This window comes from Phasianus colchicus, chromosome 24 (genome assembly GCF_987193195.1).
Source record: "Phasianus colchicus chromosome 24, bPhaCol1.hap1.1, whole genome shotgun sequence".
Classification (NCBI taxonomy): Eukaryota; Metazoa; Chordata; class Aves; order Galliformes; family Phasianidae; genus Phasianus; species Phasianus colchicus.
In genome coordinates, this window is record NC_143459.1 from 5,792,721 (window position 1) to 5,813,996 (window position 21,276).

Consider the following 21,276-nt stretch of genomic DNA (forward strand, 5'->3'; position numbering starts at 1 on the left):
TCAGTCATTCTGGTTTGTTAGCTGCATCTTCAATGTGTCCCTGAATCTGTTAATGTAAAATCCTGGTGGCCTGAGTGTCAGTTTTTTACTTCCACGTCAGTGTCCCTGTGGTCTTCTCACATGCAAGCAGCTGGGAGCACTGCCTCCTAGTACAAATTTTGGCTTTAAATGCCCAGATTTCTCTCTAAGGCCTCATCCAGAATCCCATTCTCCATTCATGGCACTGCAGACCCATGAAGCTGCAGTGGTGCAATGCATCCAGCAGCAATTCCTGTTGCTGTGCTGGGAAAACATCCCCCCAGTCCATACAAACTGGGAAGGGGAAGGTGTGTGTCTACAAAGCCTTGCCCTGGGGGCAGGTAGCTGAACCCAGAGAGTTCTGCTTAGTCAGATCTCACCCATTTGTGAGGTACACAGGATGGGCAGAGTGCTGGGTGCAGTCAGGAGGCAGAGCTGTGCCCTCTGCCCTGCACCATCCATCCCTTCCACCTCCGCCAGCTCCTGGGGCTCTCCATCATTTCTCACAGACACTGATTTACCTGGGGGCTTCCATGGAAACCGCTTCAGTGATGGATGATAAAAGCTCAGCAGAGCTGAATGACGGAAAACGACTTTGCTTGTGCTGCAGTCCCATGTGGGCCACGTTGTGGGTCCCTTGTTCAGTGAGTCAGCAGTGCTCTGAGGACACAGGGAGAGCACCAGGAAGTGTGTGATGCTTCAGTGGGAACGGATGGGTCGTTGGATAGGGGGGAATAAAGGCATTGCAACAAAGGGCCAGGCTCTCAGGTACGGAGGTTGTGCTCGTTCCCCTGGAGCTGCAGCAAGGAGCGACAGGCTGCCTCTGCTCCCACTCTGTCCTGGGTTTTTCTTAGAGGCTTTATGCCTTGATTGGCACAATCCTGTTAATTGGAATGCTTAGACTGAGTATAGAGGTGCTGGCTATGGGACTGTGGTCCTTCTCATGGTGTGATGGAGAAAAAGGGCTGGGAATGCAGACTGGAACATGACTGCACAACGCTCCAGGTGCTGCGAGGAGAGCTGTCCCTTCACTGTGTACCAGAGCATCCCCTGGGGGCACTGGGGCTCTGTGCTGTGATCCCGAGGAGCAGGGATCCTGCTGCTGCTGCTGAATTGCCTTTCACACCGAGACTTCAGTTCCTTTGCTCAGTTTGAGATGCTGCTAATAGCGTAATGCTTCTCTGCCTTGATCCCATTGGTGTGCTGCTACTGTCAACATGCTGGGGAAAAATTAAAAAGAGAGATGCTGGAAGAGTAGCAGCAAGTATTGCTAGTGAGTTGTGTGTATTCATCTTCTGGTGGAGACCAAATGAGGCATTAAGAGAGATGATGCATCTGAGATGCATTAGAACTCCCAGCCCCTGGGTAAAGCAGCAGGGTTCCATGGTGGGGGCCGTGGGCAGGGCTGCATGCAGGGAAGGGCACAGTGCTGTGTGCTGTGCTCCTGGCATGGGCAGAGCAGCATCTCCAAGACAAGGTCTGCATTCTTACATTTTCTCCTGGGTGTCAGTGCCTCTGGTTGGGTTGCATTGCAGCCATCGGGGACTTACAGAACAAAAATATCCACGTATTTTTCCTTATTGCTGTGTTCCTTCCATAGCAAAGTATTTCTGCTGCCTTGCAGAGGCACAGCGTGGTGCCAGGGCAAAGCTGGTGTGGCTTCTGCAGCTGCTCCCTTAACACACTGCTTCTGCTCTGCCCCCAGACCCAACCCTGACCACGTGTGCAGACCCCGGCGTGCCGCTCTTCGGGATGCAGAACAACTCTCAGGGCTACCAGGTACTGCTGGGGCTGCCCTGGGTAGAGGGCATTGTGTGTGCCCTGTGTGCACCGAGTGGTGGTAGGACATCAGCTAAGAATGCGTTATTTATGGTATTAATTACGGTGCTAATTAATGGTTATCAGTGTAATTAGCATTCGGATCGGAGGCACGGTTTCCATTCATTGTCAGACTAAATTCTGCTGGTGGTTTTTGTAGTCTGGACAGTGTGAAGGAGAGAGTCAGCCTGGTCTGCACCCATGGGTGCCCGGTGCTGCTGCAGCAGAGCTGGGTGCAGGGCTGGGATACGGCCTTCCATGCTCCTGCCAGGACCTTTCAGTCTTGCTGCCAATTAGTTATCTTAATTCTGGGTTTTAATGTATTATTCCTAGCTTTTAGTTAGGCCTGAGACAACCCAAGCCTGACTTGTGTAAGGGCTGCCCATGTGGGAGCTGCACACCAGTGCTGCAGGGAGCACTGGGGGAGGTGTGCCCTCAGTGTGGTGCCCTGGGGAAGGGGCTTTGCAGGTCCTGCCATGCTAAAGAGAAAGGGAGGATGCTCAAAGTCCTCCCTGGCAGTTTTATTCCAGCGTGTTCAGGTTTAACAGCAAATCCTGTTGCAGTAGCAGAGCTCACAGCCGTGCAGTGTCACATCTGGTCTGTCTGCAGCAGGGAGTGAGATCTGCTGTCCTGTTGAATCCAAAAACAAAGAAGTGAGCAGTCTGCAGAAAGCAAACGCACCTCAGAAGTGTCGAGGAGTCACCTCCCATTTTTTGTGATCCTTTTTGCTGTTTGCAATCCAAGTTGGCATTTATACTATGGCTGTGGGCTGTTTGTTGATGGTAATTATTTTGAATGCCCCTTTTGGCAAAAACGTTGGGCACTGCTAAATCTGATGCTAGCTTTGGGTGTTTTCAAGACATAGCAGCTTTGCTTATTACTGAATGGAGGAACCCTCTGCCCAGTTCACAGCTGCTCTGGGAGCTGTGTGGCACCAGGCTTTGGCAGGATGATGAGTGCAGGAAGAAGGCAACTCACCTTTTCATTGCACAGAAGGTGGAAAATGATAGAAGTACTCTTGCACTGTAAGCACTGGTAAATTACATCGCAAGCTCAATGTTTTGTCTCCTATGGAAACAGGTGGGAAGCATGATTTTCTTCAAGTGCCAGAAGGGCTACCTGCTGCAGGGCTCCACCACCAGGACCTGCCTGCCCAACCTGACGTGGAGCGGCGTGCAGCCCGACTGCGTCCGTAAGTGCTGGGAGCTGTGGGCACAGTGGTCACTGCTGGCACTCTGTCATTGCTGCAGATGGCCGTGTGAATTGCTGGCTCTGAAGAGCTGGTAATTTTTTGGGAGAGCTTGAAAAAAACACAGTCTTGAAGAAGAAGGGAGACGGCGCTGTCATCTCTCTGCTGACATGATTATGCCAGCAGCCTCTTCTACTTTCAGATGAGATTTTTTTTTTTTTTAGCTTGTCCTTTCCTCAGAGACATGGTTTGAGGTGAGACTTTGCTTTGTGCTTCTGAAACCACATTTGATGGCCGAGATGTGAGCTGGTGCTCCAGGCACTGCAGTTAACACTGAGCCAGAAGGGCTCTCCGGCAGAGCCATGTTCTCCCTGCCTTTAATAACGTGTTGCTCTTCCTTTTAAGCTGTCCATCATCTCTTCCCCCCTATACCAGAAGGAATTTGAGCTAATGTACTTAAGCTGTAATATCCACAGTGGCCTCTGTATCACAAGCATTACAAAGCTTCTCCCTCTCCCTTGTGAGGTGGGATAGTGGTGAGATAGTGTGCAGTGAACAAACCCTGGAGGTGCACATGAGAGCAGCTGGGGGGGCTTTAAAACCTCTGAGCAGTGGTAGTGGGGAGAGGGATCGTGGTGCTGGGAGGCAGCTTCCCTTTCCCAGCACTCACTGCAGTGAAGGGAACGTGACCCCAGAGTTGCCAGCTCCTCTTTGTTGGATTGAAGATGGCAGGGTTGCACAACAGCTGTGAGTGTGAATGGGATTCTGCTCCCGGTGCGAGGTGCATTGAAACAGGAGGTGTTTTGTACTCCTTGTGCTGCTGAGTTGTTGCCTCCTGTGCCTGCAGCGTGGAGCTGGATGTGGTCACTGCTGACACAGTGTGGGGCTCTGGGACGCAGCGTTATGTCTGTGTGAGCTCCATCATTCTCTGAGCCTTTCTGGGTTTTATTTTTCATCTTCCATAAAACGAGAATGAAGATAATACCTCATGAAGGCTGCCGAGGATTTGTTCTCATTCATGAGCACTTTGAGAGCTACAGAAAGGGGAAATTTACAGCGTGGGTGCAAGCGAGCTTCCTGGCCCCTGATTGATGAGCTCTGGGCCATAACTTCTGGGGAGAAGTGGTGACACGTTGCCAGGCGCTCTCTGGTGGCAGCAGCTGGATGAGCTCAGCCCAGATCCCTGTGGCCAAATCCTGGAACTAATTGAGCAGTGATAGGAATTTATGGGTATTGCACGCTCCTGAGGACTTGCTGTGTGATGCTGTGTGTAGGTAGGTACAAATTGTCGGTAGGACAGCAGTCCTATGAAGTGAGGTTATACAAAAGCAGACCTGTGGTGCACCCACTGAAATGGCTGGCTTAGCTTGCTGGGCTTCTGTGTCCTGCAGAGGTGCATTTTGTCCATGAAAGTTAAAAGAGAGAAGAAAGGCAGCTGCTGGGTTTCTTTTCCCGGCCCTGCAGCTGCAAGGGAGGGCATCACAAACACTCCCATCCCTGTTGGAATGCAGAAGTGGCCATCTGATCACTGGCTCAAACTCCTGCTCAGCTCTGGGAGGGTGAGCAGAGCTTTCTCCTTCTCTGTGTGTCAGGCACAAGGTCCTCAGCATCATTGGGTTTTGGCTTCTTTTCCTGAAAAGGGGAGGTGTAATGGAGCCTGATGCTGAGTTCATGGAGGCTGGAACTGAGTGAAGAATCCCTTGAGAGCTTCAGATAGGAAGAGCAATCTGGCAGCAAAGCATGGGAAATGGTCTCATTAATTCCTCTGGCTGGTAAAAGTCCAGGCATGGCACTGTGTCCCTCAGTGAGCAGAGACAGATCTCTTCTGCTGACATCGCTGGTGACACTCTCCTGCCTTTCTGAGTGTGACTGCCTGCTGTATCACAGCTCTGGTTTTGTGCTTTTCAGCTCACCACTGTAAGCAACCTGAGACCCCCTCCCACGCCAACGTCGGGGCTCTGGATTTGCCATCTCTGGGCTACACCTTGATCTATTCCTGTCAGAATGGGTACTACCTCACCGGAGGCTCTGAGCATCGGACCTGCAAAGCAGATGGCAGCTGGACAGGGAAGCCTCCCATCTGCCTCGGTAAGAGCTCCGAGCAGCGTGGCTTTGGCCTCCATCTCTGCAGAGGGGGGATTTGCACCTGAGAGAAAAGAGCAGTTCTCTTAGAGCTACGTGGGTGCTTTAGAGAAGCCGTGGTTTGCGTGGCTGAGCTGATTGCAGCAACCACAGCACAGATCCCAGAAAACGGGGGGAAGTGAGGGGATTTTCTGCCTGATGTTTTAGACTTAGAAACATCTGCACGAGCTGAACCTGCTCTGTACCTATGCGTTCTGTGCCTTGAAGCTCGACTCCTGGTTCAAGATCATGCAGTCTTGAACCCATCTGAAGCCTTTGTGTGGTGGTTCGCCCCGTTACGTGCTCAAGCAACGTCAGGTGAAGGCTGTCCTTTATAAGCAGCAATGTCTCAGCAGAGTCAGGTGCAGCAGTGCTCATTTGGCTGTGGGTTTCATTCCTCTCTTCCAGCTGACATCCGTCCCAGCGGCCGGCCGGTGGGCACAGCGCGGGACCCGCCGCTCTCCAAGCTGTCAGGTAGGTGGCAGGGCTGGCTTTGTGGCAGAGGAACAGCCAGAAAAGCAGTTGGTCCTGCACATCTCACACTGCTGAGCTGGTGGGAGCAGCCTGCACGCCCCATCCCCTTCCTTCATGCTTCGCTGGAGAGCAGACAGGCACCTCCTGGAGTAGAGCACCAGCATCGCTGCTCTGAGCTGAAGCCCTCAGGGATATTTTTACATTAGAGCTTTTTTGGGTTTGGGCTTGGGTTTGGTTTGTTGGTGGTCTGTGCTGGCTTTTTCCTAGGAACCTGTTTGGTTTTGTTTGTTTTTAACACTTTTGTGGGTTCTTTTTTTGTCGAAACACCAAAATGAAAGTCATCAGCACGTTTGTTCTCCTCTCTTTGGCTTTGTGCTCAGTGATGATAGCACAGCGAGTGGGTGGGATTTCAGATATTTAAACACATATTTTTGAATTCAAGGCAAGAAAGAAATCCTCTCTATTTTGATTTCTGAGAAATGGAAACAAGTGGCAATGATCACAGGATCATATGATGATCGTATCTTGTGTTTCTCTGTCCCTAATTACTGTGCTTTGCAGTGCCTGCTGATGTGTTTGCAAGAAATTCCCTTTGGAAAGGCTCCTACGAATACATGGGGAAAAAGCAGCCTGCAATGCTGTCTGTCACCAGCTTCGACCCTGTCACCAGTAAAGTCAATGCCACTTTGATAGACCACAGCGGCGTGGAGCTCCAGGTTTCTGGTGAGGGAACCAATGTGGCTGTTTGTGGGGATTTACACTCACTGCTCTGTAATTAATGCAATTTGGGAGGTGTTCTTTCCTATGAGAGTGGTGAGGTGCTGGAACAGCTGCCCAGAGAGGCTGTGGATGCCTCATCCATCCCTGGAGGTGTTCAAGGCTGGGTTGGATGGGGCCCTGGGCAGCCTGGTCTAGCATTAAATGGGGAGGTTGGTGGCCCTGCATGCTGAAGGGGGGTTGGAGATTCATCATCCTTGAGGTCCCTTCCAACCCAGGCCATTCTGTGATTCTGTAATGGCATTGCTGGGCATGGAGCAGTGTGCTCTGTTATCTGAGTGGTCTGGGCTTTGTGACAGAGCTGGACAGAAGTTAGAAGTCCCCAGTCTTTGAGTGGACCAAGACGAACAAATCCTGTGCCTGAGTTTGCTTTGACTCATCCTGGAAAGCAGCACAGCCCAGCTCACTGACTTGTGATTTAATCCAAGCAATTAAATGGTGTGATGCCCCTTGTCTCTGGCCCCCCGAGGGGCACTGTGTTACTGATCTGGTGTCACATAGGAAATATTTACAGCTGAATCGCTTCCCACGTGCAAAGTGTCTTTAATATCCTGGGGGACAGATGTGAGGTTGAGAATTTGTGGTGTGGTTCCAAGTGATCCCACTGATGGGAGCATAGGAAGAGTTGCTGCCCACTCTGAGAAAGTGCATTACTTTAAATTTGAATTGAGACATTGTGATCTAGTGGTTAAAAATCATTTATTTCCCAGGCATTTACAAGAAAGAAGACGTGCACCTGCTCCTCCAGGTTTATCAGATTATGGGGCCAGTGGAGATCTTTGTAAACAAGTTCAAAAACGATAAATGGGCTCTAGATGGACATGTAAGTGCTTGGACACCTCATGTACGAAATCCACACCACTCATCCATTGCTGTCATAACCTCAGCTTCCCTCTCACTGCAGCTGGGGACGTAACTCCCCAGATGAGGCTGTTATCCTCCAGGGACCTGCCTGCCTGCAGGGCACGTGGGGCATTTTTCCAGTACGTGAGATAACATTCCATGAGCAGTCAGCTCTCCCACACCGCAGCTGTGTGTTTGGTTATCTGTGCCTGGTTATCTGTAGGTCTTCCAGATAACAGCAGAGGAGAAACCAACACAATTCGTTTCATTTATATCTGCTAAGCATCATGTCAGAAGAGCTAATCTTTCCTTATGGACTCAGCTTTGCGCCCCGATTTCTGTGCCTGGTGGCTTCCCATGCCCATAGGAGACCCACTGGAGCTGGCAGGCAGCGTGCATCTCATTGACCCATGGCCAGCTGGAGCTCAGGGCATCGCTATCAGCACATCTTTTCTTTATCACAAACAAGAAGCTTTCCTCCCTTGAGATGTGAGAGTCTTAACAAGTTGCTGGGCAGTTAGACTTCTAAAAAGATGTCATGTTTTTCCAGGGGATGGAATGAAATTAACGCTGTGCATGAAGTTGAAAGAGACTGTGACAAGATGGGTGCTACAAGGAGTTGAACAGATCTGTTGATCTCTGGTCTCTTATTGTTCCAGGTCTCATCAGAGTCGTCCAGTGGCACCTTTGTGTACCAGGGCTTTGTGCGTGGCAAAGGGTTCGGGCAGTTTGGTCTTCAGAGACTGGGTAACCTTGCTCTGACTTCTAGTTCTTCCCTTAATTGCTGACAGCTGCATTGTGGTGGCAGTGGAGGTTATCGAGCAGGAAACGTTTCTACTGTCCCTGGCATTAATTTTCAACCCTGCTGGGCCAAAAATCAGTAAGGTTAATCTGTTTACATCTGCTTTTAATCACGCTCCTAAATAAATGATGGTGAACTAAGCTAGGCTAGATCGCCAAACCATTCTTCCTGCCAGTCAGAAGCTTTTGATTACCTTTCACAGCACCACTTCTAATGCTGTTGTCGTGTTGTTGAAGATGCAACTCAAGCAAACCCCACTTCTTGCAGTGCTGCTTTGAAACGTGGTTACTTTTGCTGTGTTTCAGACGTCAGCATGATGGAAAATGATCCGGAATCGATAGGACACCATTTTGCATCAAACAGCAGTTCTGTGGCAGCTGCCATTCTTGTGCCTTTCATAGCCCTGATTATTGCAGGGTTTGTGCTTTATCTCTACAAACACAGGTGGGTTTCAGGAATGACGCAGTAAGTGAAACAAAATAAGAGGGTTGACAGAAGTATTTGTGAGCTTGTCTTAAAAGCACTCCCTCCGGACCTGGTTTCTCATTTAGTTCAGAAAGTAAAAAAAAAAAAAGTAATGGAGCAAAAGTGCACAGAGATGCAGGGGTGTTGGGAGAGCAGAGTGCTGAGGGCTTTTATGGCGATCAGTAAGATTTGTGGCAACGTTAAGGAGGATAAAGCAAAGTAAATTTCATACTTGGGCTTTGCGTATGTTGTAAATGACTTCTTTCTCCTGATCACTGCATTGCTGTGGAAATGTTACTGCACTTCAAAGCATTGTGTGGACTGGATGCTGTGCAGGGGGAGCACACGTAGGACTATGGCAAAGCCCAGGGAGCTTCCCGTACCACAAATCTGTAATAAGATTTGCTGTAGATCCCTCCCGCCTTTCCCGCGGGTGTTTACCTTCTTCAAAAGCAGCTTTTTTCTTTCCCACTGACTTTATCAGTGCTGTTCTGCAGGCTGCAGCAGGAGCAGCCGTGACCTCTCTGGGTTTTTCTTTCTGGCACCCTGCAGGAGGAGACCCAAAGTCCCATTCAATGGCTACGCGGGCCATGAAAACACCAACGTCAGAGCAACGTTTGAAAACCCCATGTATGACAGAAACCTGCAGCCCACGGACATCATGGCCAACGAGACAGAGTTCACAGTCAGCACTGTGTGCACAGCTGTATAGCACTCATCCCCTGCGTGGTGAGTGGGCACGGAGGGGACATCAGAGTGGGACGGTGCCACCCGGAGCTCAGCCTGGTGAAACTGATTGTGGATAAAATGCTGCCCTTCTGCTGAGGGGGGTCTGTGTGCTGCTGATCCTCACTCCCTGGTGTCTCCTTCCCACTTGCAGGCTGTCAGAGCCTCGTGTTTGTCCTAAGCTGGATCAGTGTGGTTCAAAGGAGCGGTTTGGTTTGCCTGGGAGGTCTCTGCCCTGGGCACAACTCAGAGCAGAGCTGCCATCCCTGGGGTCTGGTGATCAGCTGGGATGTGGCCTCTTGGGGAGCAGTGACAAACCAGATCCCAAATGTCCCTGTGATGAGAGCAACCACTGGGAAGGGGAGGAAGAAACAAGTCTGTATGGGACATCGTGCACTGTGATGTTTTGTTCAGTGGTACAAAAGATACAGAGGAGGGTGAACCAAGGGGTTTGGAAGTTCTGCCACATAGGCATAGAGGATTAAGTAGCTTTAGACAAAAGCCCCAGGCAGCCTTCAGGGGCACTGCTAGACTGGCAAGTTTTCAGTTCTCACTCTGAGGTAACAAAGCTGTTGTGGGTTTTCTCAACGTTTCTGTGTGCGCTCACAAACCGTTTCTTTCTCTCCCACCCTTCCCACTGTCCCAGATTCCTCCAGGGTCGGTATTTAGCAAACGATTGTGTTTCACCTCACTAGTCTCCGTCCATTCCCTCCCCATCTCCCTCCTTCCAACCTTGTTGAGGCTGTGGAGAAGCTGCTACGCCTTGTTGGACTCTGTGTTAACTCCTGAGAGATGGATGGCTCCATCATCCTCGCCCACCCTCTGCGTCCTGCCATGGGTCATGAAGCCAAGCATCTGCTCTGCACAGCTCCTCTCTCCCACCCTCCCAGTGGGCACCAGCCTGGTAGTGAGACCTGGGGAAGTGGAGGGCCGTGGAAACGAGGTGATGGGCTCAGTGTGCTGCAGGGAGCAGTGGGGTAACGTGGGGTCTCCTCCGCTTTCGGAGGATCTTGGACAGACAGGGAGGAAGCCAGGCTGCACTGCACAAGGTGCTGACTGGAGTTAATGGAAAATACCGGAGTGGGGCAAGATGAGTATTTGCTCTGTCTTTTGTTTTGGTGGTTATCTGTTGGTTTGTTGAAGTCGGGGCCTTTGTGGAAGTTTTCAGGTGGGACCTTTTCAATGGGAAAACTTTTCAAGCCTTTCTCCCCTTCCTTACATTTAATTTTCCTTGGTACGTTTTAGTTGAGTTTGGGTTTCTTCTGCCAATTTACATGATGTCTCTTGGAGCCTGAGGCTGCTTTCAAGGGCTGCTGAGGGATCCCTCCATCCTGGCTCCTGCAGCCAGCTGCCCACGTCAGCCGTGCCCAAAAACCCTCATAAGAAAACTGCTGACAGACATGAAGGGACAAAAAAACCTCTTTAAAAATAACGAATACTGATTTCCACCTCCCCCCAAAAGTAGTTGCATTCAAAAGCCTTTGCCCTTTCCATATTGATCCTCCAAATGGCAATGCAGTAAGAGTTTTAATTTCTATCCAAAGCTCTTCCCTTTATTTCCCAGGGGCGGAAAGGTTGGCTTGGTTTTCATGAGAACAGATAAGGGGACTTGACATTTTTCCTCCCTTATAAAAGAACGATGCTCTGTGATGTCCTCCTCTAATAAAGAGGAGAGCTGCTCCTGTTGATTTAGGGCTTTAGTCTGTTTGATTTGAGTCACTGTTTCTTGAACCATGCTGGAGTCCAAGAAGGCAACAGTGCCATTTTACCAAACTGTAAGTCGAGCACCTCTCTGAAATACTGTTGACTTAGAGCAGTAAGTCAATGAAACAGCTTTTTCTTACAGAAAACTTGAAGGGAAAATAATTAAAACAAATGGAGTGGTGTTTACATCTCTGCTTGTATTTGAGCACTGGCTCTCCCCTACCTGATGTCAGCTGAGGTTTTGTCTGATGAAAACCACAGGGTAGTTTTTTTATGTTTTGTTTATTCTTTTACTCTGTGTGTGTGTGTATGTATAAATATATATTATTATTTTTTTTTTACTTCTGTCTCTCATTCAGTGCTCTTAGAATAAGCAGCATTCTCCAGCCTACAGTCTGAACAGCCAGCCTGCCAAAAAATGCCATCTGCTCCCCAAAGCATCACAGAGGTGCTCTGATTTGTACCTGAGAGGTGGGGGGAAGCACACGTGTGAGCTGGAGCCCAGCGGTGCACAGACAGCTCAGTGCCACTCCTGCCCTGCTGCAGAGCTCCTCCCAGCTCGTGCCAAATGATCAGACAGGTCAGAAAGGTAACCAGAAAGCTGAGCTCCTTTGGGAAGCCAGGAGGGCTGCAGGGTTACCTGCCCTTCCCTGACACGGCCTCCAGGGCAAGTTGAAGGTGAAGTAAGAAGAGGCATCCCTGAGTGGGGGTCTGGGGCCAGGGCTCAGCTGTGTCCAATTCCTCTGCTTCAGCTGAGCTGCTGCAGTGAAGCTGGGGCTGCTCCTCCCTCACACTGATGTCACTGAGGTCAGGAGGTTCCCCTGGTTCTCCTCCTCCTGTATGCAGAGATACAGCTGGTTCCTGACTTCACCTCTGCTCTCTGGCACTTATTTGACTTCAGGCACCCCTCCCAAACCTGAGTTATTCTGTGATTTCTGCCCTTAGCCAAACCCACAGCCTATTCTTCCTTGCCTTTGCCAAGTCCCCATAACACAGAGAACAGACCAGGCTCCCTCGCACAACAAGTCCCTAAAGCTGCACCCTTTTGCAGTCCCCTGTGCCAATGATTGCAGCACCCTGACCCCCCTGTCAGCACAGACCTTGCAGCATCCCACAGCAGCAGAGTTTGAATCATCCCACAGCAGCAGAGCTTGAATCTGCCCCAGCTTTGTGAGCTCAAGGAAAACATCCCCCAGCTGCCACCAACACCAGGCTGCTGGCACTGTGCACACACACACACAACAGATCCCACATTTGCTTTTCAGACCTTTCCAAATCCCACTCAATCAATGTAATAGCAAGGAGGAGCCCGTGTCAAGGTGTGTGAAACAAACCTGAGAAGTTTCAACAGCAAAGCAGGGAGAGCAGGAGCTGTCCTTAGACAAGATTTGCTGCTTTCAACCTATTATGTACCATTTTCTGCTGTCCCCAAGCAACAAAGGCAGAGGAAGGGGTCTGATCCCATTTTTTTGCAAGCTGGCTGGGACGTGATGTGTGCCATCCTCCATTCTTGTGCCCAGAGGACTTGCATTATGTTCAAAAAAGAAAAGGAAAAAAAAAAAAAAAAGGAAAAAAAAAGAAAAAAGGAAAAAAAAAAAAAGAAAGAAAAAGTAAAAAAAAAAGAAAAGAAAAAAAAAGAAAAAAAATCCCTCTTTTGTACAGAGATATATTTTTATGAAGCAAAAGTTTGTACAGTAAAAAAGACACAATGTAAATGTTTTTTCATTATTGTAGTAAGCAGTAGTGGAAGATCAGCTTCTTTTTGTAAATGTAATAAAATGTATAAATATGGTTTACATAAAAGTGTAAATATGTAATCTATACATACACTTGGCTTGTCTGCAATATATACAATTTAATTTATCTGTCTCTGTATATGAGGCTTTTCATTGTGTCCAGGCATACTTTCCTGAATTTGAAAGCTATTTTAAATTTTTGAATTAAAATAAAATATAAATTTTTGCATTGCTTTTCTTATATATATACATATAATTTTTTTTAATTATTTTTTTTTCCTGGTGCCTTTTTCACGAGCTGCCAAAGTTCTCTTCCAGGACTGCCTGGATGCTGAGCTGCACACGATGCCAAGCCCAGGGCTGGTAGGGAACACACCAAGGCTGGATGTTCTGTGCTGCAGCAGCAGCTCATCCCAGCTCTCACAAACACACAGCAGCCCATGGTGCAGCACTCAGACTTTGCTCCTGTCCCAGCACCAGCTTCTCCCTGCCATCCCTGGGAGGGCAGCCCCAGTTTGGATGCAGTCTGCAGCAAGAGCTCATCCACAAGGAGCTGAGCCGACCCGACATCTGCCTGCCGTCCATCACTGCCCTCCTCTCTCCTCACCTGCTCTGCACTGATGATTTGTGACGTGCTTCCAGCTGTGCTCTCATTCTGCTCCCCTCACCCCCAGCAGGGTGGGGATGGATGCTGGGTCTGCTGGGAGCTGCTTTGAAAACAGGTACTTAAACAAGAACCTCCAAGAGACAGACAGAACCCTCGAAGCTGATTTATGTCTGCACCTCGCTGCTGAAAGCAAGAGCACAGCTCCCCTGTGCAGGGCTGACTGCTGGTGGTGGCTCCTGATGGAGATCTGCTGCTGGATTTGTGACGTGTCGAGTTGGGTGGCAGAGAATTCAGAAGCTGGAAAGGGGCAGTGAGTGCATTTTTGTGTCTGCTGTCACACTTTGGGAGGGCACCTGAGTTTCTCAGTGAGAAATGGACACGTTTCATTTGTGGATTCCCTGAGAGGTTTGCCTGCTGCATGTTCTTGCTCTGAGCAATACTGAGCTGTATCCCTGGGGTTCCTGCCAGACACTTTGGTCTCCCTGCTGCTGAAGCATGGAACCTTCTGTGAAGAAGTTACTGATGCTTCCAACCTCTACCCAGGTTGGAAGCATCAGTTTGTGATGGTCGGAAAGGAGCCCACAGCATCCTGCAGACATCTCTGTGCAATGCCTCTGCTCCATGCCTGAGGTTGGGGAGGTGGGAGTGCTGCAGCACTGTGGGGTGACCCCCTGCCACCCTCCCATCCCTTCTGCCCCTCTGGCTGAGGCTCCAAATGAGCTTAAAAACCAAGGATGTAAAACGAGACATCTGCACCAGTGCAAAACTTCCATCTCTTCAAACCCCAAAGAAAGGCACAGCCAGACAACAAATCAGTCATTTAATTGCTGCAGCAATTGGAAAAAAGAGCTCCGTGCCCCTGCCAGAATGGTGCAGTGTGTGGATCCCCAGCACCACGTGGAAGAGCTGCTCCATGAGTTACAGCACTCCGACGTGAGATGTTCCCATCTATGGGTCGTGGTTCCTCCCCATCAGCTGCCATAGGGTGCAGGAAATGATGGCTGTCCCCGTGCCATCCTGGAGCTGAATCCCAGCCGTGTGCAGGATGCACTGCTTTGCTGTTCCAGCAGGATTTTCTCAGGCCCTGCTGCAGCTGTGAGATCTGTTCTGCAAGCTCTGTAGGGCCCCACAGAATGGCAGAGTAGGAAGGGATCTCAAGGATGGTGAATCTCCAACCCCCTGCTGCATGCAGGGCCACCAACCTCCCCATTCAATACCAGCCCAGGCTGCCCAGGGCCCCATCCAGCCTGGCCTTGAACTCCTCCAGGGATGGACGGGGCATCCACAGCCTCTCTGTGCAGCTGTTCCAGCACCTCACCGCTCTCACAGCAAACAACTTCCCCCTGACATCCAACTGAAATCTCCCCCATCCCACTGCTGCTCAGCTCTGCTCTTTCTGCTCCAGGATGCCCCAATTTGCTTTAATGAGGCCATTTTCTCTCCTGACCTCCCCCCTCCACCAGCGACTGAGTGCAATTAGCTCACGTCTGGGCACTGATTGACATTTGTTTTAAGGAAGGCTGTTACACTTTGATGCCCTGCTCTGCTTCTCTCTGCTGCACAGCTGCAGGTCGGCTGCTCTCTGTGGCTTTCACGCTGCTTTTTATTTGTCTCTTCCAAGTCAGGCGCTTCATCTTTCGTGTTCTCGGCTGCTTTAGCTGGAATGAGGTCGGCAGGAAGGAGCTGGGATGCAGCCCTGGAGGTTTCTGCAGGCTGGGCCATCTGAGCTGCGGGCTGCGCAGCACGATGGGTTTTAACGGTGTTCGGGGCAGCAGCGCTGATCCTGTTGGACTCAGTGAGGGAAAACCCCGCAGCAGAGGTGGAGCTCAGCCACCCCAAAAGTCCCAGGCAGCCCACCTTAGAAATCAATGAGTAACATCAGCCCACGTCGGCTCGTCTCGCCCTTCCCAGCAGGTTCTAATTTAGCCAGCACAAGACGCGTTTGCAGAGCTAACGAGCAGCGGTTCCTCTCAGCGCTTTGTAAATGAGCCATCAGCTCCAGGGCTGCCCCGTACGGAACGCTCCACCCCCAGCTGCGGCTCCTTCGGCTTTTCGGCAGATCTCAGGGACGGAAACACCTTCCTTAATTACCCCAATTAAATGCAGCGGCCGTCCTGCCCCACCTCATCCAGCCCAACGTGGGGAGGTCGCGATGTTATCGATTTTATCACTTTATTTTACTTTATTCACTCCTTTTATTTACTCGCCCATCCGGGGTTCGATCCTGTTGTGCTGGGAGCCCATTTCCCACACGGGGGCTGAATTTCGGGGCTCGCGGTTGTGAGCGAGCAGCGTGAGGATGAGGGATGGGAGGAAGGTCCTTTTCGTGCTGTTGGGGGCGGGGGGGATGCAGCTGTCCGAGCGAATTACGGCCACGCAGCGGCTGTGCTGGTTCCGCTCTACAGCACCCGACAGAGCACCTGGAAATTCATTTGTCACCGGAGGAGAAAGGAAGAAAGCAAGTGAGGTGAGTAATGAAATGCTGGAATAATTAACCACGGATGGGGAGCTGGGCTGGGAGGAGGTCCGTGTTGCTGGGAGCTGGGCTGAGGTCTGCCTGCTGCTCCTGCTGCTCCATCCTCACTTTGTGCTCCATCCCCATCTGCACCCACAGGGCAGGATGGGCTCAGCACACCGATGCTCTTCAGCTCCTACAACTTGTGGTTCCCCAGCAGACGTGGGGTTGGGGTGAAGCAATGTGGTGGTAGAGCTTGTGATGCCTTCTGCAAGGAAACCTGCAGTTTGTGGGGTGGGGGGATAAAATGTGGTGGCATCCACCTGGGAGGGGACCTCCAAGCTGACACTGTGTGAGGCAATGGAAAGCTTTCAGCTGATTTTAATGGTGTTTCCATTAAACCCTGCAGCTGTGTGCAGCCCTCACCCTGGGCCTGTGCACAGCACACGTTCAGCTCTGGGCTTCATCAAGACCAGGAGAGAGGAGAAAGGTTTTGTGGGTGGGAGCATCCTGAAGGCAGCTCAGGTATGAGAGAAATGCAGTCCTGATGATGCTTCGTTGCTCAGTTATTGTTAATTTGGATTGTTCCAGTTTTCCTTGTCCGTTTTTAATTTCCACTGTAAGGTTCCCACTTTGCATGTCGTGCTTTGCAGCCATGGCCTCTCTTCTTGTGAGAGGTAAATCATGCCCAGGATGCATCCCCTCACTGGGCTGCTCCTGCAGATGCTTCCAAAGCTTTCAGCTCTGCCTGAGCTTCCACAGCCCCACCTGAGGACTCAATGGCCAACTCTGCTTTATCACAGCTGGATGTCCTACAGAAGAATCCTGGCATTCATCTGCTTCACCACGTGTGTGTGTGTGGCTGAATTCATTAGAAACCTCCACTGAGGAAGGGTTCCCTCTTTCTCATGGGATCTAATGGGGCTGAAATGTCCACCTGGGCTTCCAGCCAGGAGATTTGAATCATAGCTGGGTTCAGCACGAAGGGCCCCCATGCATGGCAGTGGCTGATGTCTGGGTTGGGGATGTAGGGATCTGTGCTTCAGCAGAAGGCAGCCAACGGCTCTGCAGTGCTGCTCCTGCTCTGCTCAGCATCTCCTCCCTCTTGACTGGAGGGGAACAGAGCCCTGGAGCTGAGCATACAGCCACGTGCACCTCTGTGTGCCTCGGTCCCCATGGCACGACCCAGAGGTGCACCTTTGGGATGCTTAGAAGAGGTTGCTGCAGTGCAAAGAGCCATTGGAGCTGCTGTCTGGGGGCAGGTAAAGGGCCGTGGAAAGGCATTGGGGTGAGATGGGGAAGAGAGGAGCAGGAGGGGCTGCCAGAGGTTGTGCTGAGAGCAGAGCCTGAAGTGGCGTCAGCACCTCCAAGCAGGGCGTTGTGCTGCATCTCCTCAAGCTTTGCTGGGACTTTGGGATAAACACAGCAGGTCTGATCTCCTGGGGAGAGGCTGAGATGATACCAATTCCTCACATCCTCATCCGAACAGCTGAGTGATGTAAAACCCATCACGGGGGGCTGCAGGCTGAGCAGCAACCACGATAAATCTGCACCTAAATGAAAAACCCAAACGTGACACATTTTGGTGTTACTGAACCGAGATTTGGCATCTTGGGGGAAGGGAGCTGGGAGCGTGCAGCAGCCAGGGTGCTTTTTCTCTTCAGAAACATTCCGAGCACTGTAAGGAGAATTTATAGCTCGGTGCTATGGGGGAAAATGCATTATTCATTTTTCTGACTTCGGAAGACCAAAAAAAAAAAGGAAGAAAAAGAAAAAAGAAGTGGTGCTGTTTGTATTTGCACTGCAGGAGCAGAGCTGTCCTGCAGGAGCACAGCTGCCCTAATGGGGCTCACAGGTGTGAAGTGCTGGGATTTCAGATGCCCCATGACAATAAAGTGCTATTATGGTGTAAAAGAAACAGGTTTAGTTATTCTAGTAAAGAGAAATGATTCCCTATGCAGACAGGTGGGATAATTAATCATTATCGTCTTCCCGTTAATAAGGCAGGGCTGTGTGTGTGCCCTGGCTGGGGATGGCAGTGCTCTGACAGCAGCTCCTCAGCACTGGGTGAATGGTCTGAAACAACCCTTGGAGCCATTTGCTTTGGGGTGGGGTGGCCTCAAGCAGTGGCAGGAGCTGGGAATGAATTGGGGAGCAGCACTGGGACACAGGTTTGCTTCGCTGTCACCGTGCTGCAGTGCATGGGAGCAGACCTGAACCCACTGGGCAGTGAGCACAGCAGGGATGGAGCTGCCTGGTGTCACATCAGCTGCTGCACAGGTGAAACCTTTCCCTTAATTGCTCATTAGGGCTTTTTTTCCACACCTTTGCTTTCGTTCCTTTGCTTTAGGACTGAAAAACCCCTCCATGCATCAAAGCGAAACAGAATTAAGAGTGGAAAGAAGGGATTTGGGGCAGCGGTTCCAGGAGGGCATCTGTGCAATGAACCCCAGCACCGATGCTCCCAATCCCTTTGGATGCTTTTCTCTCCCGTTTTCCACTTCTTGTTTCTCCTCTGCTGTCCCAGCTGTGGCTGCTGCCTCCCTCTGCCTGCTGGGCTGTGAGCAGAGCCAAAGGGCCAAGCCACCCCAGAACCCGAGGGCTGCAATCCCCATTGGGGCCCCTCTGAGCAGTGATTTGCACTGAGAGGCTTCCAGGCTGATCCCTTAATGCAGGCAGATTGCTGAGCTCTCTGTACACTTATTGCTGTATTTACACATCCTTCCCCCCGCTCCAATCTAACCTTAATTTTTGACTGCTAATCAGGCAGAGCGCCGTGGCACGCTCTTCTGTAATTAAAGAATTAAAGCCATACCTGAAGAATGCAGATGTGATGGCAAAATTAAATTATTTAAGGAAATCCAGGCCGTTAATTATGCATGTCCTTCAATCTTTCATCTCCTGATAAGCTCCAGCAGCTCGTGGAGGGGGGAAGAAAAGAAGCAGAGAGGTGTGTGTGAATTGAGGAGGTGTGGGAAGGGCAGTGCAGCTGCTGGGGGGTGGTTTTGGTGGGAGCAGATTTTTGTGTTCAGTCCCAAAATGGCAGCAGCCGATGAGAGGAGGGATGGGGGGAGGTGTGGGGTTTATTATCTGCTTATAAAGAGAAGTCCTCTCCCAAGCCTGGGGGTGCCAGCCCCAGCAGCAGCTCCTGCTGCTGTTCAATGCATCAAGACCAGCAACCAGGAAAGAGAGCTCACAACTGAGCCAAAGCCTTCAGAAGGGCTCCATTGGTACAATTGGTCCCATTGGTACAACACAGGAGCATCTGCACTTGCAGAGGGCTCCCAGGAGGGTCCTGGCTCATCCGTGGCTCCATTTGTTGTCACTTTTCCAGGGTTGTCACCCACCTGGCTTCATCCCCTTCCCTGCCCATCAGGGCATCCCAGCCAACCCAGTGCTGTCCCTGGTCGGTGTGGATGAAGCAGCCATAGCTGCAATGAATCTGAGCTGATGAGATAAAACAGCAGGGGAAACTACTGGAATTCTTGCTTACTGCATTTCGTATTAATTAGCGCTAATTATGCCCTGTTATTAAGAATGAAAAATCTGGCAAGGGAAATATCACAGCTGAGATTCCTGGTATCACTATAGGAAGCTTTGGCACTCAAGAGTCAGAATGAAGCAGCACTACACAATTATTTTGGCTGGCTGTGGGGGTGGGGATGGGGGTGGGGATGGGGATGGGGTGGGGTGGGATGGGATGGGATGGGATGGGATGGGAGGATCCCACCTGGGCTCTGGGGACAGGCGTGGGGCACCCTGCAGGATGGCAGCCTGGAATGGAATGGATGGAAGGCAGGATGGAACCATTAAGACCACCTAAGCCATCTAGTCCAACCATCCACCCATCACTCCCGTGCCCATTAAGCCACATCCCACACCTGGCTCCCTCTTCCAAACACCCAGATGCCATCTCATGCTGACCATAGCGCTGCACCAGGAGGTTCCTGGGCTCCTGCTGATGGAGGGGATGTTATCCACAGGACAGCTTCTCTTGCATTGCTGTCGTTGGTGCAAGCACAGCATGGCATTGGTGGCTGCAGGCACTGGAGCAGCAGAGCACGGTGCTCTCTGGGCTGCTGTTGCCTGCCATCCCTCACTGATGCGCTGCCCAGAGCCCTGCCAGCTCAGTGGCCTCCAATAAATATGGCAATAACAATCTGAAACCACCGGGTCGTGATGCCCTTGGCTTTATGGAGTGAGATGGTTTGAAATATTTATATCTGACGTCCGTGGCAGTAGAAAAAGAGTCATAGAGTGGAAGGAGGCTACCGGTGTTTGGCAAACGGATTTACTGGGGTGTAATCAAATTGCAGCATGTGCTTGGGGGGGGACATCAATGTCAGCGAATGGAGTGCAGGCATGCTTGGCCATGGCCGGTCCGTAACTTCATTTGGTAGCCATTTCTGCTGGAAGATCACATTTATAGCTATCACGGTTTTGCTTATGAAATTAAGTGATGCTTTTTGTTGTTCTGTTTGTTTCTTAGTAATGGTTGCAATAATTCTCTCTGCTTCGGTCACTGGGGCAGTGAGGGTTGGCTGGAGCACTGCTCTCGTTGGGCTGATGCTGGCTCAGCTCTGCTCTGTGTGTCAGTGCATGAGTGTGGCTGGGAGATGCATTTCCAAAGGATGCTGAGTTCCTTACCTCCAACCTGAGCTGATTTTCCCACTGCGCCTTCCATTGGCTTTCAAGAAAAGCAGTTTTGGGGGATGGAGGAGACGATTCCATGTCACCATTAGAAGTGCATCTGCAGCCATTGCAGGCTTGCTGTCACCGAGCAATCCATGCTCTGAGCCGTGCCCGGCTGCACCCTGCCCTGCTCAATAATGTATGACAGGTGGCAATGCAGCAGAATTATTTAAATGGTTGCTCTCTTCGCTCCTGCCTTGTAATATCTATCTTATTTTCTGTTTCCATGCGTTATTCATAACGCTTTTCATGTCACCTTGTTTGCCAGCGGATGGGGAAGCCTGCGGAGGCAGGCAGGTTTGTTCTGCATAAAGGGCCGTAAATAATCTGAGAGCTGCCAAGCAGTGGCACATCTCAGGGACTCGTGCTTAATGCTGGGAGACTTCCTGCAGCATCCTCTGCTCGCAGAGGCAGCTGACTTTGGGGTCTTTTCGGCTGATTTTCCCCTCCATTACTCCTCTCTGTAAATTAAAGGACAGGGAAGGGGATGCTCTAACAGCATCGTGCCATCCTTCGGTTGCCCCGCTGGGTGAAGTTCGTTTCTGATCAGAGGTTTCAGCATAAAAAGCCCTTGGAGGGGGTGAGCAGGCGCTGTGCAGGGAGCGGTGAGTTCCTTCTGCTGCCATCCAGCTGCACGCAGCCCTTTGGAATAGGAAATGCTACGAACGCTTTGATCCGCTGGCGGAGGAGTCCCACAGTTCAGCTCTTGACAAGGAAATCTAATTTGTTTCCAGCACAGGAAGGCTGTTACCCCCTGCAGGAGCAAGGCATGGAGGGCTGGGAGCTCCATCCACGCTGTGGGACGTGGGAAGGGACAGCAGAGCAGGAGCGTGAGCCGGGCATCCTCCA

At 50.9% G+C, this 21,276-nt stretch overlaps 1 protein-coding gene across 5 annotated transcripts in view; it reads left to right on the plus strand.

Moving 5' to 3' along the window:
- CSMD2 (CUB and Sushi multiple domains 2) overlaps window positions 1-12,485 on the plus strand; it is a 267,542-nt gene extending 255,057 nt beyond the window's left edge. For all 5 annotated transcript variants that reach the window (XM_090124247.1, XM_090124246.1, XM_090124248.1 and 2 more), the window contains 10 exons: window positions 1,724-1,797; window positions 2,917-3,028; window positions 4,934-5,113; window positions 5,555-5,620; window positions 6,182-6,343; window positions 7,108-7,220; window positions 7,900-7,987; window positions 8,348-8,486; window positions 9,060-9,236; window positions 9,880-12,485. In XM_090124247.1, the coding sequence (XP_089980373.1) occupies window positions 1,724-1,797; window positions 2,917-3,028; window positions 4,934-5,113; window positions 5,555-5,620; window positions 6,182-6,343; window positions 7,108-7,220; window positions 7,900-7,987; window positions 8,348-8,486; window positions 9,060-9,219 (1,094 nt within the window). In that variant the 3' untranslated portion in view covers window positions 9,220-9,236; window positions 9,880-12,485. The remainder of the gene's footprint in view (window positions 1-1,723; window positions 1,798-2,916; window positions 3,029-4,933; window positions 5,114-5,554; window positions 5,621-6,181; window positions 6,344-7,107; window positions 7,221-7,899; window positions 7,988-8,347; window positions 8,487-9,059; window positions 9,237-9,879) is intronic.
- The last annotated feature ends 8,791 nt before the right edge of the window (window positions 12,486-21,276 follow it).